This window comes from Penicillium maclennaniae, assembly GCF_028827695.1.
Source record: "Penicillium maclennaniae strain IBT 15551 chromosome Unknown utg000008l:1.0-3552695.0:1.0-3555053.0, whole genome shotgun sequence".
NCBI classification, from domain to species: Eukaryota; Fungi; Ascomycota; class Eurotiomycetes; order Eurotiales; family Aspergillaceae; genus Penicillium; species Penicillium maclennaniae.
This window is the reverse complement of record NW_026623220.1, coordinates 768675-784251: the sequence shown is the minus strand read 5'-3', so window position 1 is coordinate 784251 and position 15577 is coordinate 768675. Positions and strand designations below refer to the sequence as shown.

General features: G+C 52.1%; 5 protein-coding genes across 5 annotated transcripts; 1 reads left to right on the top strand and 4 right to left on the bottom strand.

Annotated features, from left to right (window-relative positions):
* Positions 1-144: 144 nt before the first annotated feature.
* On the bottom strand, positions 145-1899 carry N7477_009284 (uncharacterized protein; the record flags this gene model as incomplete). The annotated part of the gene is made up of 2 exons (XM_056970945.1): positions 145-1588; positions 1640-1899. The coding sequence occupies 2 exons, from the start codon at positions 1897-1899 to the stop codon at positions 145-147; spliced, it is 1704 nt and encodes a 567-aa protein (XP_056817924.1).
* Positions 1900-2331: 432 nt separating this feature from the next.
* Positions 2332-4944, bottom strand: yme2 (uncharacterized protein; the record flags this gene model as incomplete). Its single annotated transcript, XM_056970944.1, has 3 exons — positions 2332-2888; positions 2945-4690; positions 4746-4944. Coding segments are annotated over 3 exons (2502 nt in total), but the record flags the coding sequence as incomplete, so codon positions are not given.
* Positions 4945-5139: 195 nt separating this feature from the next.
* Positions 5140-5763, top strand: N7477_009282 (EMI1 family protein; the record flags this gene model as incomplete). Its single annotated transcript, XM_056970943.1, has 1 exon — positions 5140-5763. One exon carries the CDS (start codon positions 5140-5142, stop codon positions 5761-5763), a length of 624 nt encoding a protein of 207 aa, XP_056817922.1.
* A 211-nt stretch (positions 5764-5974) lies between these two features.
* Positions 5975-6622, bottom strand: N7477_009281 (uncharacterized protein; the record flags this gene model as incomplete). Its single annotated transcript, XM_056970942.1, has 1 exon — positions 5975-6622. One exon carries the CDS (start codon positions 6620-6622, stop codon positions 5975-5977), a length of 648 nt encoding a protein of 215 aa, XP_056817921.1.
* A 1082-nt stretch (positions 6623-7704) lies between these two features.
* Positions 7705-14237, bottom strand: N7477_009280 (glutamate synthase (NADH); the record flags this gene model as incomplete). Its single annotated transcript, XM_056970941.1, has 4 exons — positions 7705-7965; positions 8021-13860; positions 13958-13998; positions 14065-14237. 4 exons carry the CDS (start codon positions 14235-14237, stop codon positions 7705-7707), a joined length of 6315 nt encoding a protein of 2104 aa, XP_056817920.1.
* Positions 14238-15577: the final 1340 nt, after the last annotated feature.

Below are 15577 nucleotides of genomic sequence, written 5' to 3'. Positions count from 1 at the left end.
GGTGAACAAGGGCTATCCACGAGGCCTGAGGCCAGCAGATGCCACTTAAATTGGAAGGTATCTTTCAACGGCAAAGAGGCCCCAACGCTTTCTATAGAAACATGCAATGATACGAAAATACAAACTAGTCCATAAACTCACGACTTATACCATCGGCTTCAACTTCACCTTGATGTCCTTTGCTGGGTGGAACGCGCCCCAGGTTGTCCTGTGCGGGGGCACTGCGAGCTCCTTCTCACTCGCCGATTGGATGTCCCACATCGATATGATAGACGCGGTAAAGCCAAGGATGACCCGCTCCGTGAAATTGTTGTGTTTTGAGCCGTACAGACCGTCCGCGAAAGGAGCAATCGGGTCTGCATTAACTTGGTTGGCACCGGTTGTAGGTTCGGTCACGATGAAGCGTAGCGGATCGTACTGGCCTGGGTTGGAGAAGCGCTGGGGATCATTGTAATACACGCCGTGCGGCATGATGACCTTCTTGCCGTTGCAAAGCTTGTATGTGCGAGGTTCACTTGCATCTTCTTTCGACTCGGTGAGAGTCAGGTCTGAATTCAACTTCCTGAGCGAGATTCCTGCCGAGTGCATGCGAAGGGTCTCGTAGTAGCATGCTTTGAACATTGGGCATGAAACAAGTAATTTTTCGAGATCGAGATCGAGTTTGGGAGGCTCATCAAAGGGAAAGCCGGTCTCTTCGCGGCTGAGCCGAATACTTTTCACGCAGGAGGCGATTTCGGTGCGAATTTCTTTCAGAAGCGCGCTATCCGCAAAGATGTGGACAATCATCCAGAAGGTTATCTTCGTGGTGTGTTCAACAATGTCCCAATACAGAGACAAATTACCCGCCGCGCTCGCTCTAGGAGACAAATTCAATCTCCGAAAGGTCCGCATTCTCTGCTTTACCAACTCGGAAACATCATCGAGGTCACGAAGTTCAATCCCTGGGTCAATGCCATCATCAAAGGCTGAGAATGCGCGGTAAAAGACCGACATGACATGAATGAGCCGGTCCCGTGCAGCGAATCCCGATGACACTCCGGGGCTGGGAACCCAGCGACGAGCTCCAACAAACAATGGGACATAGTTTCTGTCCAGTGTCCATAGGTCTCCCAGGAACATGGGGAAATTTTCCAGAAAGGCCTCGCCCATCAGCAAGGTTGTAAGATTGTGGCCCATAAAGTTCCGCACGAGCTCATAAAGCTTCACTTCGCAGACCGAGTTGTCTTCCTCCGACATTGTCACATCGCTATCACGTTCCCAAGCGGGCATGTCAACAGGGCTGCGAGAGAATGTGACAAAGTTTGAAACATTATTTTGCAAGTACTTGGTGATGAGGGCTGACACTTCAGTCGCAAATGAGTCTTTGCTTACAAACTCAGCTACATTGTCACTGGTTTCCTGGTCGCGGTTCACTTGCAAGCTGCGCACAAGACTGCGGTCGCCAAAGACATTTTGAAGAGCTTGGTCGAGCAGAGGAGCATTTGATGCATTTGAAGACATCACAGTGTTTATCATCGATGGTGATACCACTGTATCGTAGCTTTCGCCCCAAAGGTAGATGCCAAACACAGGCTCATTCATGGATTCCCTAGATGGCACTTAGCAGCTGTAATATTTCTAGTATTCAAAGGTTACTAACCGTAAAGATTTGAAGAGGCCGAGATGATTCCAGGCAATTTGCAATCCATGTCCGATCCAAGGGAACCAGTACGGTGCCAATCGTGAGGTACGTGGCTCATTCAGGTCAAATTCACGTTGTCGGCTCTGTAATCCGCTAATGACGCGTGTAGCGATGCATGAAAACACCAAGACTCCAAGGAATGCTGTCCATGTCATTCCAGACAGGCAGTCCCGGATAGTCTGAACTAAATTGGAGGGTGAAGTAGTGTGTCGCTCCATGTTGGGGACGCGAAGGAAAATAGAAACAGCCCCAGTGATTCCCACTGATACTGGGCCAAATTCTAGTCAGCGCCCGCAGATGATGCAGAATATATCGAAAGTAGTGATTCGATTATGAATGAGATAAAGAGTTCATCTTTCGGTCTTCACGACCGATGCTGTGAAAGGGAGGCTTAGCAGAAATTCGTCGTGCCTGAGGTACACCTGCTTAGTCATCACATTGGCCTCGGGTGAGATGCGTTTCTGTCCTTACAAACTCTACAAAACATGCTACTCGACTGGGGTTATAATCGATGAAAAGGGTATGAACAATTGGCTTCTCTGCTTAATCACAAATACTCGAGTGGGAAATGTACATCAGACAGTCAGAGCCTTGAACCGCATGCTTCGTGAGAAGTCCCTCAGTCGGAGTAGAACAAATCAACACATTGCTTATTTCTCACCTTGTAACATCTTCTTCAAGGTAGCGCTCTGGGTTTCGTATTTCTGGATATTTTCCTGAGATCCTTGCACTTTGCGCAGAAGCCACTTGAGGCGCGAGGTAAGTTCCCAAGGACACTTGGGCAGCGAGCCGAGCAACTGCAACTCCTCCTCATACTTGCCGATACTCTTGTTCTCGTCACTAATCAGCTGTGCAAGAATCATCAGATCCAGGCGGCCCTCTAGAGTCTTATTCTCCGTGAGACGCTGGAATGCAGCTCGGTAGACGGGCTTGCCGGGTTTAATCCATCGTGGGAAGCCTCGCTCGGACCCGATAGCGATGAGCTCGGCTTGCTCCAGGGCTCGGAGGGTTGCTTCGCCATCGCGTTTGAACAGATCGGAAAGGAGGACCTTGTTATACAGCAGGGCGCCGTCCTTGGAACGTGCGATTGATTTGATGAGGTGCCACGCCTGCTCGCGTGACCATTGGGGTGAGGCTGAATCACCTCCCAGAATGAAGATCTTCATGATCTCTGAGGCGGACTGGTCAACGATTCGGTCCACGGCGGCTATTATAAGGTTTAGTAAATGACGATTTATCTCGGTGGATAAAGAATAAACAAACCTTGAGGGGTCTCTCCAGCCTCGATCCGATGAGCCATGAACTCCAGGTCAGTGACCCTGCCACCCAAAACCCTTATACAGTCATCCAAACCATCGAGGGACTGCTTCTCATTCTGAGATGGGCTTTTCGCATCTTCTGTGGACCCAGCTTCCAGATGGTTCATCACAAAGCGGCGACCTACATCAAGCGAACAGTCACCGAGGCTGATAGTGCGGAATACCTGGTTCGGAAGGGCTTTGCTGAGAGGCTTCGCGAAGGATGAATCAGTGGTCAAGAATATGACATGGGCAATGTTTGCCGAAGTCAGGCTAGCGGCCCATTCGGTAAGCTTGTCCAGTACGACACTATCTTCAGCATTATAGACGAAATTGTCAATGACCACGACAGGTCTCCTCTCCGGGTGTGCTTCGAGATACTCATCCTCGCTCAGGTTGGCATCCTTGTCGTCCTTCATCCTGCCATCCAATGCGACTCGCTTCATGGCAACTGCTGTGTTTTGCCAAATCTTGCTGAGCTGTGCATCGAGAGTCTCTGAGAAACCAGCCTTGGTACCAATCATTCCTTGCGCCGCCAGGTCAATGAAACTGCTGATACTATTCATCCAGGAGAAGATCGGTCTGTAGCCAACCTGTGCAGCTGCTCGAGATATCTTGGCAGTGTCGCCGCGAGCATCCTGGATTTGTTTACAGTCGATAACGATTTTGTAGTTGTGATCCTTCAGCACCTGCTCCAAGACAAGCTCTCGCTTTCCAGAGCCGCGGGGACCATGAAGGACGATGAATGTCTCCGCCGTCTCAGTCAGCCAAGCTTGCAGCTGGCTGATGTCCTTCTGACGATCTTCCCAGATGGCAGATAGACCCCGAGGATCCGCTTTACGCCGTCCAAAATACAGCATGTTGGCCTTGTCCGCTTGCCTGCGAATCCACTGCAAAGCCGCGTTATCCTCGTTGTGGAGAGAGGACTTGATCTTCATCTTGATGAAGAAGGTCCTGATAGGGTCGAATATGATGACCGTAATAGTGGCAACCAGAGCTGCTACTGCGGGGATCACAAGTCTGGGGTGGGTGAAGATCCAATCCTTGATCATGGAGAACTTGATCTTGCGCTCATAGTTGATTTTGAACCTAGTGCCAGTCTTGCCGCCGCCCTCTTCTTCAAAAGCGGCATACCCGTGCATGCAATTCTTTGCCATCACTGCGAATCGGGGTCGACTGAATCGTAAAGTGGCGTACCTCGGTTCGATCTTGGAATCAGAGGGTTGTGGCTGAATATCCAGTAGTTTTCCAAAGGGACGGAAAAGAGAATACAGTGCTTCTTGAGTTAATTCCCTAGCAGGGCCCTCTGTCGAATTGGGCAGGAACTCTACTCTCAAGGTTTGGCTGGGAAGTCGATAAAGATCCTCAATCCAGGGTCGTCCACGTACTAGATCTGCATTGGCGGTTTGAAATGGGTTGAACCAGGGCCTGATGGGGTTCTTCGCAATGTAATTCTGCGCCGCGACTTTGACTTCCTCGTCGCTGACACCGGGGCTCCGTGCATACTTGACAAATGCACCACCTTCTTTGTAGCGAGTCACGACTTCTTTGATTTCAAGGTCTAATTCCTTTGGCAGTGCCCGCTCGGCGATCCGCTTGGGATCCGATGCAGCGTAATCGGGATTGTTTATTCTCTTTAAGATTCCTTCAAGAGGTTGGATATGGCTGAGGGGACCCCGCAGGAACCACTGGAGTCGCTGGGGAAAGATGTCTAGAGCTGTTTAGCAACGATGAAGCGCGATTTCCCCCAATATTCTGATACACACTATTCACGTAGAGAAGGCCCTCATTTTCTTCGAGCTTGATATGTCCAGACTGAATCGACGACGTTGAACGTGCACCGACTGGCGAGCGTCTCCAAAGCGGCGCTGATCTCCACCCCAGACCATGAGTATGCAGATTGGTGGTATTACAGCGCAGCGGAGTCGCCCGCGCAGTCGAAGCTGCTCTCGCAAAATATACTCGCTGCATATCAAGGGGTACTCATATCGTCAGGAACAAGTGTGAGAAGAACAGGATTCAATTGCTCGGAGCCAGTAATGACGTCGCGCGATCATCTTATCGGGGACGATCTTTGGCACGTGATATTATCAGAAAACCGCGTTGTCAGTGTCGGACTTGACAAAATAGCACTCGATTCAAAGAATCGCCAACGCAATCATGGGCTGGCTGTGGGCATCTGGTCCTCAAAAGGGCGAACCTGAAGACACATCGAAACCACCCTCAAATACAAACCCTCCCGAACCAGCGTCTCCGAATGCACCGCCGACAAAGAAGATGACCCCGGCCGAACAAGCTGATTTTGAATTTAATCAGCTCTTCGCCAGTCTCCAAGAAGCAGAGAAGAACCCGAGCAAATCCAATGCGCTCCTGAACAGTGACGCGACTCCCTCAGAACCTACCTCCCCCATCGCCGAAGAATCTCTCTACCCGGACGAAATGTCTTGCCGCACAGCGTTCGACTACGCCTTCTTCTGCCAGTCCTTTGGTGGCCAATTCGTGAACGTTTACCGGTATGGTGAAATGCGCTCATGCAGCGAGCACTGGGACAACTTCTGGCTCTGCATGAAGACCCGTGGCTGGGGAGATGAATTGCGCAAAAAGGCCATCCGCGCTCACAACCAGAAGAAGGCCATCAAGTGGAAGACTGGTCCTAGCAGTGAGGACGTCTGGGATGTTCGACTCGATCCGGTCCGTGATGCTTTCAAGGGCGATTTCGCCGCACTGGAGCGCGAGATGAAGGCTGAAGCAGAAGCCGAGGCGGCCTCAAAAGCGGCTGCATGATCGCGTTTGTTTGGGCTGTCGAGAAGTGGCCGTTTTGTTAACTTATCTCATGAATGGACATAGATACCTCCTGGCGTGGAAATTGTATAATATTTGGTCTAGGGTGAATTCTCAGCTCTGACAATAATCTACTTCCCGACCCAACCGTCTCTACCCTTATCCAAACGGCATTTCACTATAAGGACCTTCCCACATCTTGTCGCTCACACATCTACTTCAAACTGAGGACCCCATGAACAGCTAATCCAATCCCAAGCACCCCAAGCCTAATTGGCAATTCATCCCCACCAAGCCAAACCGAAACAGCGACAGCAAAAGCAGTGAAAATCTCCAAAATCAAATGAAACCTCGGACTAAACAGAAGATTCCAAGCACCCAACACTGGCCCAACAACGCCTGCCAGAGACGCAGAAATAGAATCCATCGCTTCTTCAGCCCGAGGAACAACCAACCCTCTATCCACCAAACAACCGACCTTCCTTTTCTTCCTGTTCCGCCGCGGTCGCTTTACAGCCACACGCACCTCCTCTTGCTTCTCCTCAATAATCCCAAGCCCAGAAGTCGCATCCATGGCCCCAGAAATTGTATCCCCCACGACTCCAGATATCGTGGACTCCATAGTTCCATCGAACCCGCATCTAGAACTTTTATTCCGAAGAGAATCAACATACGAGTTCTTGCCAACTTCTATCTTCGCCATGGCGGCGTCCTTTTCTTCTTGCGTTTCCATCAGTACGATGTCTAGCATTTCGTCGTAGCGGGCTTTCCAGCTCTCTACACTGGACTGGCGACTTTGGGCTTCGTATTCAATCTCGCGTTCTGGGACGTGAGACATAGGTCTTCTGCTTTTTCGGCCCATTTTGAGACAATGTTATTGAGATATGGCGTGGGAAAAGAATATGTTCATGATGTGGTTTATTTGGTCAAGGTAGTAGGCGAAAAAGGGGGGTTTATAACTTCGACTGGGTCTTTCAGGTAGAGTTGATTCGTGAGACAAAGCACTTGAGTTTCAAATACTTTTCATGAACAATGACGAGGGGACAAATGTATTCTCGTGACGCTCTACTTGTCAAAGATGCTGAGACCGATGTTCATGGAAAATGAATACAAAGAAATGGCATAACGACATGCAGTATTTCCAGGAAACGATGTCACTACCTACACTGTTCCATTGTTATTCGTTATTCGAAACTTGATGCCAGGACACACTAACCCTCTTAGGATATTGAAAGGAATGTCATTCTGCTATGGCAGAAGCGCCATGTTCTTCTATAGTGAGATTGGGGAAACACAAAGCCGTCAAAAGATCCTACTTGCGCCGTTTAGAGATGGAAAAAAAAGGTGAGTGGATGAAGACAATGAGATAGAAGACTGTGGACTGTGCCGTAATTCTTTGCACCAAAGGTGCAAGTTCCAACGAAAAGACTCAAATGTGGCTTTGGAAAGTTGACATGGGGCAGGCATCAAGAGCAGCTGTCGAGCTACCACAGGGATTCCAACAGGTGACCGCTACTATGACAAGCCGGTACTTCACGATAAATGGCCTAGGCCATAAAGACTTCTAGGTTATCTTAGAGAGGTTTAGAATTCCTTCGCAGTAGAGTTCGAGAGATAATGAAAGAGCGTAAGAGGTGACACCGGTTTCCGGAACTACTGTATGTACAACACGAAACAAAATAATCACCGCACTGCAGACGCTCTAAACACCTTGCCAAAATAAACGCTGCTGACATGATAAACACGCATGGAAAGCAAAGACCAAGGATCATGAAAGAAAAAGGGAAAGAAATAGCGTTCATCAGAAGAGAAGACCTCCAACCTCCCAGGTAAAATGAGAATCCCCATCTAACCAGCCCCAGTTTAACTTTTGCACGTTGAAATGGACATCCCAGCATGACCTTCATAAGAACGTGATCCCCGTAAATATATCAGTCACTTCATCTATGCAATGACCTGGGTCTCGGCAGGCTGGGGCACCGAGTCGATGGCTGGGCGGCGAATGATACCACCAGTCACGGGCAGCTGCGAGCTGGTTCCGCTAAGGAAAGCATCGACTTCGCGCGCGCACTGGCGGCCCTCGTTGATACCCCAGACAATCAGGGACTGGCCACGACGGCAGTCACCGGCGGCGTAGACACCGGGGATGTTGGTCGAGTATTTGCCAGGGGGGGTCTTGACGTTCTTGCGAGGATCACGCTCGATCTCGTCGCCGAGCAGGCGGTCCTCGGGACCCAAAAATCCCATAGAGAGAAAGAACCAGGTCGGCGGGGAAAAACTGCTCGCTGCCCTCAACAGTCTTCATGTCCCAACCGCCGGTGGCGCTCTTCGTCCACTCGACACGGACAGTATTGATGCCCTTGACACGGCCGCTGCCGTCGTCAACGAACTCGGTCGACATAACGCAGTACTCACGGGGGTCCTTGCCCATGTGGGTCTTCACCTCAGAGTGACCGTAGTCAACACGGTAGATACGGGGCCACTGGGGCCAGGGGTTGTCACCAGCACGCTGGGGCGGGGGCTGCGGCAGAAGCTCGAAGTTGGTAACTGATTTGGCACCGTGGCGGACGGAAGTACCAATGCAGTCGTTACCGGTATCACCACCACCGATTACAACGACGTGCTTGTCCTTGGCGGAAATGTACTCGCCGTCGGAGAGACCAGAGTCCAAGAGCGACTTGGTGTTCTTGTGCAGGAATTGCATGGCAAAGTGGACACCCTCAAGCTCGCGACCAGTGACCTTGAGGTCACGGGCAACGGTAGCACCGGTGGCGATGATCACAGCATCGTTGGAGGCACGAAGAGAGTCCAAAGTTACCTCATTGTCGGGGCCAACAGCGACACCGGTGACAAACTGAACGCCCTCGGCAGCCATGAGGTCGACGCGGCGCTGAACGATCTTCTTGTCGAGCTTCATGTTGGGAATACCGTACATGAGGAGACCACCGATGCGGTCAGCACGCTCGTAGACAGTCACGCTGTGACCAGCACGGTTGAGTTGATCAGCAGTAGCCAGACCAGCTGGTCCGGAACCGATGACGGCAATGGTCTTACCAGAGCGGGTCTTGGGAGGGCGAGGAATCATCCAGCCCATCTCGAAACCACGGTCGATGATAGCGCACTCAATAGACTTGATACCGACGGGGTCCTCGTTGATGCCCAGGACACAAGCACCCTCACAAGGAGCAGGGCAGACACGACCAGTGAACTCGGGGAAGTTGTTGGTCATGAGCAGACGGTTCAAGGCATCCTGCCACTGGTCTTGGAAAACTAATTCTGTCCACTTGGGAATGATGTTGGAGATGGGACAACCAGTGTCGGACTGACAGAAGGGAACACCACAGTCCATGCAACGAGCAGATTGGTACTTAAGCTCATCCTCGCTCAGGCGGTTGGAAAGCTCAGCCCAGTCACGAGTACGAGTAGTAGGATTACGATACTTCTCGCTGCGGCGACTGTACTTCATGAAACCGCGGGTCTTGTCTAGAATCAGGGCAGAACGCTTCTTCTCGGTCTTCTCGTCGCTGATGCTATCCTCGATATCCAGAAGATCTGCCTTCTTGGAGTCATCGGTCATAGCCTTCTCAGCAGGAGCAGGGGTGCCCGGAAGCAAGGGAAGAGAGAACTCAGCCTTCTTCGCAGCTTTGGCCTTGGCAGCTTCTTCTTCCATCACACGCTTGTAATCAGTGGGCAGAATCTTGATGAAGCGGGGAAGGGCACGGTTGAAGTCGAGAAGGATACGAGCAGCTAACTCGGAGCCAGTGTAGTGGTGGTGGTCCTCGATTAGACCACGGACAAAGGCGATCTCAGAAGGATCCTCAATGCCAGAGACCTCCACCATCTCCATGTTGACCTTGGAGTGTGCGTCCCGGTTCATGTCAAGCACGTAGGCAATACCACCAGACATACCGGCAGCAAAGTTACGGCCAATGGCTCCCAGGATGAGAACGCGACCACCGGTCATGTACTCACAACCGTGGTCGCCAACACCCTCAACAACGGCTGTGGCACCCGAGTTGCGGACAGCGAAACGCTCAGCGGCCATACCACGGAAGTAGCAAGTACCGAGAGTGGCACCATACAGACAGGTGTTACCAACAATGACGTTCTCCTCGGCCCTGAAGGCAGCGCCGCGAGGAGGATAGACAATGAGACGACCACCAGACAGACCCTTACCAACGTAGTCGTTGGAGTCACCCTCAAGCTCAAGAGTAATACCAGGAGCAAGGTAAGCACCGAAGGATTGGCCAGCGGAGCCCTTAATATTGGCGTGAATGGTGTCTTGGGGAAGGCCAGCCTCTCCGTAGCGTCGGCTGACCTGGTAGGAAAGAGTCGCACCAAGAGCACGGTCAGTGTTGACAACATCGCACTCAATGCGGCAAGGAAGACCCTTCTCCAGAGCAAGCTCAGACTCAAAGATCAGCTTGTTGTCAAGGCGGGTGTGGAGGCGGTGATCCTGCTTGCGGACGTTGTATGTGGCAACGCCGGGGCGCAGCGAATGAGCAGGAGTCAGAATAAGCGAAAGATCAATACGCTCTTGCTTAGCGCGAAGGTCATCGCGAGTCTTAAGAAGTTCAGCACGGCCGACCATCTCGTTAACACTGCGGATACCAAGCTTGGCCATGATAGCCCGCATCTCGTTGGCAATGTAGTAGAAGAAGTTGATAACGTGCTCGGGTGTACCATTGAACTTCTTGCGAAGTTCTGGGTCCTGAGTGGCAATACCGACGGGGCAGGTGTTCAAGTGGCACTTTCGCATCATGATACAACCCATAGCGATCAAAGGAGTAGTGGCGAAACCGAATTCTTCGGCACCAAGAAGACAAGCGATGGCGATATCACGACCAGTGCGAAGTTGACCATCAGTTTGGACGACCACACGGCCACGGAGGTCATTAAGAACAAGAGTCTGATGGGTCTCAGCAAGACCGAGCTCCCAAGGAAGACCGGCATACTTGATACCAGTCCAGCGCGAAGCACCAGTACCGCCATCGTGGCCGGAGATGAGGATGTGATCAGCCTTCGCCTTCGCGACACCAGAGGCAACAATGCCAACGCCAACCTCGGAGACAAGCTTAACGGAGACACGAGCGCGAGGGTTAGAACACTTGAGGTCGTAGATAAGCTGCTTCAAATCCTCGATGGAGTAAATATCGTGGTGAGGGGGCGGCGAGATTAGACCGACGCCGGGGGTAGAGTGACGGGTGCGGGCGATGGGGCCAAGCACCTTGTGGCCGGGAAGCTCACCACCCTCACCGGGCTTGGCTCCCTGGGCCATCTTGATCTGAAGCTCGTCGGCATCAGCGAGGTAGTTGGAAGTCACACCGAAACGACCAGAGGCGATCTGCTTAATGGCGGAACGCATGGTGTCACCGTTCTCCATCCGATTGCTGCGCTCAGCGTCTTCACCACCTTCACCAGTGTTGGATTTTCCGCCCAGACGGTTCATGGCAATAGCCAAGGTGGAGTGAGACTCCATGGAAATAGATCCATAGGACATGGCACCAGTGACGAAACGGCGGACAATCTCAGTCCAGGGCTCGACCTGGTCAATGGGAATAGGAGTACGCTGGTCAAAGTCGAACTCGAGCATGCCACGCAGAGTGCAGTTCTTAATTTGTTCGTGCTCTGCCTTGGCGTAGGCCTCGTAGGATTTATCGTTCTTCGTGCGAACAGCATCCTGCATGTTGGCAATGCTGACGGGATCGTTGATGTGAGCCTCGCCGCCATCACGCCAATGGTACTCGCCCGTCTCGGTCAGACCAGGAATCTCGACAATCTCGCGCGAGGGGTATCCGCGCTCGTGGAAGGCAAAGGCATCCTGAGCAATCAGCTCGAATGTGATACCGCGGATACGGCTGGCAGTGCCAGCGAAGCAGCGGTCAATAACGCTGTCGTCGATACCAAGGGCCTCGAAGATCTGAGCACCCTTGTAGGATTGGAGAGTGGAGATACCCATCTTACTCATGACCTTGAGGATACCGCCGTCGCAAGAGGCTTTGTAATTCTCAATGACCTTCTCGTCGGGGAGGTTCTTGCGGATCAACTTCTCCCGGTTCATCTTAAGGATACACTCCATGGCGAGGTAAGGATTGATAGCATCGGCACCATAACCGAGAAGGACACAGTGGTGGTGAACCTCACGAGCCTCGGCAGTCTCAACAACCAGGGCAGCGAGCGAACGCCATTTGTTTCGGACGAGGTGGTGATGAACCAGACCAGTGGCCAGCAAAGCAGAGATGGGAACACGCTCAGTAGAAGTGGCGCGATCAGACAGAACGATAACCTTGTCGCCCTGCGCGATAGCCTCGGTGGTAGCATCACAAATAGCATCCAGAGCCTCGATGTAACCAGCGGTGCCCTTCTTCTTATCGAAAGTAATGTCAATAGTACGGACAGTCCAGTCCTTGTGGGCGTGATTGATGTTTTTGAGAGCGTTGAATTCGGGGATGCTCAAAATGGGAGATGACAGGAGTAAGCGGTGGCACTGAGTAGGGTCCATCTCCAACAAGTTACCCTGGGGACCAACGTAGCACTCCAGAGACATAACCACGGCCTCGCGAATGGGATCAATGGGAGGGTTGGTGACCTGAGCAAACAGCTGGCGGAAGTACTCATAAAGCAGACGAGGCTGCTGGGCAATGCAAGCCAAAGGAGCATCGTTACCCATGGAGCCAAGAGCCTCCTTGGAGTCAGCTCCCATAGGGCCCAAGAGCAGGCTGACCTGCTCGAAAGAGTAACCGAAAGCTCGCAGACGCGGGTCGTTCTGCACGGTAGATTCGTCTAGGGCGAAAGAGAGATCATGCTTGCTGTCGGCTAGCATCTTGGTGATGGCGGGCAGCTTCAGGAGCTCCTTGTCCAGCCAGCTGGCGAAGTCCTGACGGTTGGCGACGGTCCTCTTCAATTCGGAGTCGTCAATGATGCGTCCGGCAACGGTATCGACCAAAAGCATCTTTCCAGGCTGCAGACGTCCCTTCTGAACCACACGCTCGGGATCAATGTCGATGGCACCAACCTCAGAGGCGCAGACAATACGGTCATCGTCCATGACGTAGAAACGGCAAGGGCGCAGACCGTTACGGTCAAGGTTAGCACCGCAGTAACGGCCGTCGGAGAAAGTGAACAGAGCTGGGCCGTCCCAGGGCTCCATTTGGCAAGCAGCCCACTCATAGAAAGCAGATTTCTTGGGGTCCATGGCTGGGTTGTCCTGCCAAGCCTCGGGGACCATGATCATAACAGCCTCGGGTAGAGACAAAACACCGTTAATCATAAGAAGCTCGAGCACATTATCAAATGCAGCGGAGTCGGAGCCGCCGTCCTCCACAATCGGATACAGCGAGTCAAGCTCACTGCCGAACACCTCGGAACGAAGGACACCCTCACGGGCACGCATCCAGTTCTTGTTTCCTCGCAGTGTGTTAATTTCACCGTTGTGAGCAGCCCACCGCAAAGGCTGGGCTCGGTCCCAAGAAGGAAATGTGTTTGTAGAAAATCGGGAGTGGACGAGAGCAAAATGGCCCTCATAGTCGACGTTGACCAGATCATGGTAGTATGTGTAGACCTGAACGGGAGAGAGTTGTCCTTTGTAGACGATGTTCCGGTTGCTGAGCGAGCATAAGTAGAACCAATTACCCATACCAATAACATGGGTGGCGCGCTTTCGTAAAATGTACAGCTGGATCTCAAAAGTACGCTCGTCAAACTTGTCGGTCTCGGTAATCTCGGGCTTGTTACCCTCGCCATAGGCAGATCTCAGCACAACAAAAGGCTGCATGATAATCGGCTCACGCGAGAGCGCAGCAGGACCCAAGATAGTCGAGTCGCGAGGCACCTCACGCCATCCCAAGACACGCAGGCCCAGAGAGGTGGCAAGATCCTCAAAGCTAGCGATGGATAGCTTAAGTGCCTCCTCATCGGGCTTGAAGAACAAATTACCAACGGCATACTGACCCAGCGGAGGAAGTTCCACGCCGGCTTCACGGGCGAAGTTCTTCACGAAAAACTTGTGAGGGATGCTGGTCATCACACCGGCACCGTCACCGTCTCGAGCGTCCGAGCCAACGGCTCCACGGTGGGTCATGTTGCACAACAGATTGCGAGCTAAACCACATCGACGTCAGCGCATACTTCCTTGTTTCCATGGCTCGAGTATTTCATTTTCTTTTTTATTTTTTTTTTTTGGGAGAAAGAGACTTACCATCACTCACGATCTTGTGGCTCGGCTTGCCCTTGATGTGGCTAGATAGAGAATGTCAGGTTAGTCGGTCGGTCAATGGCTCGGTAGTAGAGTCCACGATCACTCACGCAGCGAAACCGACACCACAGGCATCCTTTTCGTATTCGGGGTCGTACAGACCCTGCTTCTCCGGCAGAGCATTGGCCCAGCCATAACCAGTTTTCGGCTGGAACTCCGAATACTCCTGCGGAGCCTCTTCATTTAGATCATTGCCATAGAGTTCCTCCAAGTTAAGACCCATTCTTCCGCCGGGGACCGACAGAGAATGGACACGAGGGTTGAGGTGGTTCTTTTTGGTGTGGGAGATCGCCGATTTTGGGGCGGGACTATCGATAGAGCGGCAATGTCGTCACTGACGCAGCGCGGGTGAAGAGGGGGAGTGGTCAAAGTGATGAAGCCCCAGCTGCGACGAGGAGGAAGATGGATGATGAGGAGGAAAAAGGAAGGACAGGAGGAAGGCGAAGGAGGGGTGGGATAAAAAAGAGAGGGCAGCGATTACGGCGGGACAGTACGTCCGGGGATTGTACTCTGCTCCGACACGTTTCCCCAAGAGTGGGAAACGGGTAAATTACGGCCGTGGAGTTTGCGCCGTGGCAAAATTGCTGAAGGCAGACAGGTAAAGCCTTTTGAAAGACGAAATCGAAATGTTTCCAGATACTAGTTCAGATGTCCGATACAAAGAAGAGATTATATTACGATCATCACAAACCCCGTGGGCTAAGGGGACTGCAAAGACGAAAGCAGCCAAGAAGGGGGAGAAGCATTCCATATGGACGTTGGAGAGAGCTCCCGGTTTAGAGCAATGATGGGTCGAGTAATGATAATCATTATGATTACGGAGCGCAAACCACTGCGATAAGCGTAAGCTAGCCAATCAAAACGAGTGTTTTACCACTTCTGAGCCAAAACGATTAGGTTTCTGCTACGTCAAGATCCTCGCCGGTGGAGCGGAGATGTACATGTATTGTCACGTATCGTGACCGCGATCTCAAGTACTTTGTGCAATGCGCTGCCCTATGAATTCCTACCGATCTTCAGGAATATATACCCTGGTTCAATTCAGATCTGATTTGCCTTTCTGCCTCCCCCTCGAACCGCGAAAGTAGTTTAGGTGGTGGAGTGGTGGACCAGGAAGCCATTGGCCGCAAACAGACCAGAACCCGCCCGAGAAGGGGAGCTGGAGGCATCCTTACATGTGGGCTCGGCACTACAGTACACCAGACCCGACGTGGTGGGGCAGGATGCTTACGATCCAGTCAATCCGCTCCTCTCCCTCTCTGTCTCTCCCCTTTCGGTCCTGTATCCTGCATCTTTTGCTGCACTATGCAGGATCCTAGGCTGTGCTCTGTACTCTCCAAGACTTGGCAGGTACCAAGACGGGGTTATATTGTAGGATCATGACGAGAGTGCTCGCTGCGCTGTGGTGACGACTTGTAAGTTACATACTACTTGGAATACTACAGTATACTATAGAGGCTCCACCGAGGCTCAGATCCCCGACCACGCCACCCCTTCCCTTTAAGATGCCCTTTAGAATACCCCGTCTGGAACGGTAATCTGGTTTCCGACAACGGCCAAGCG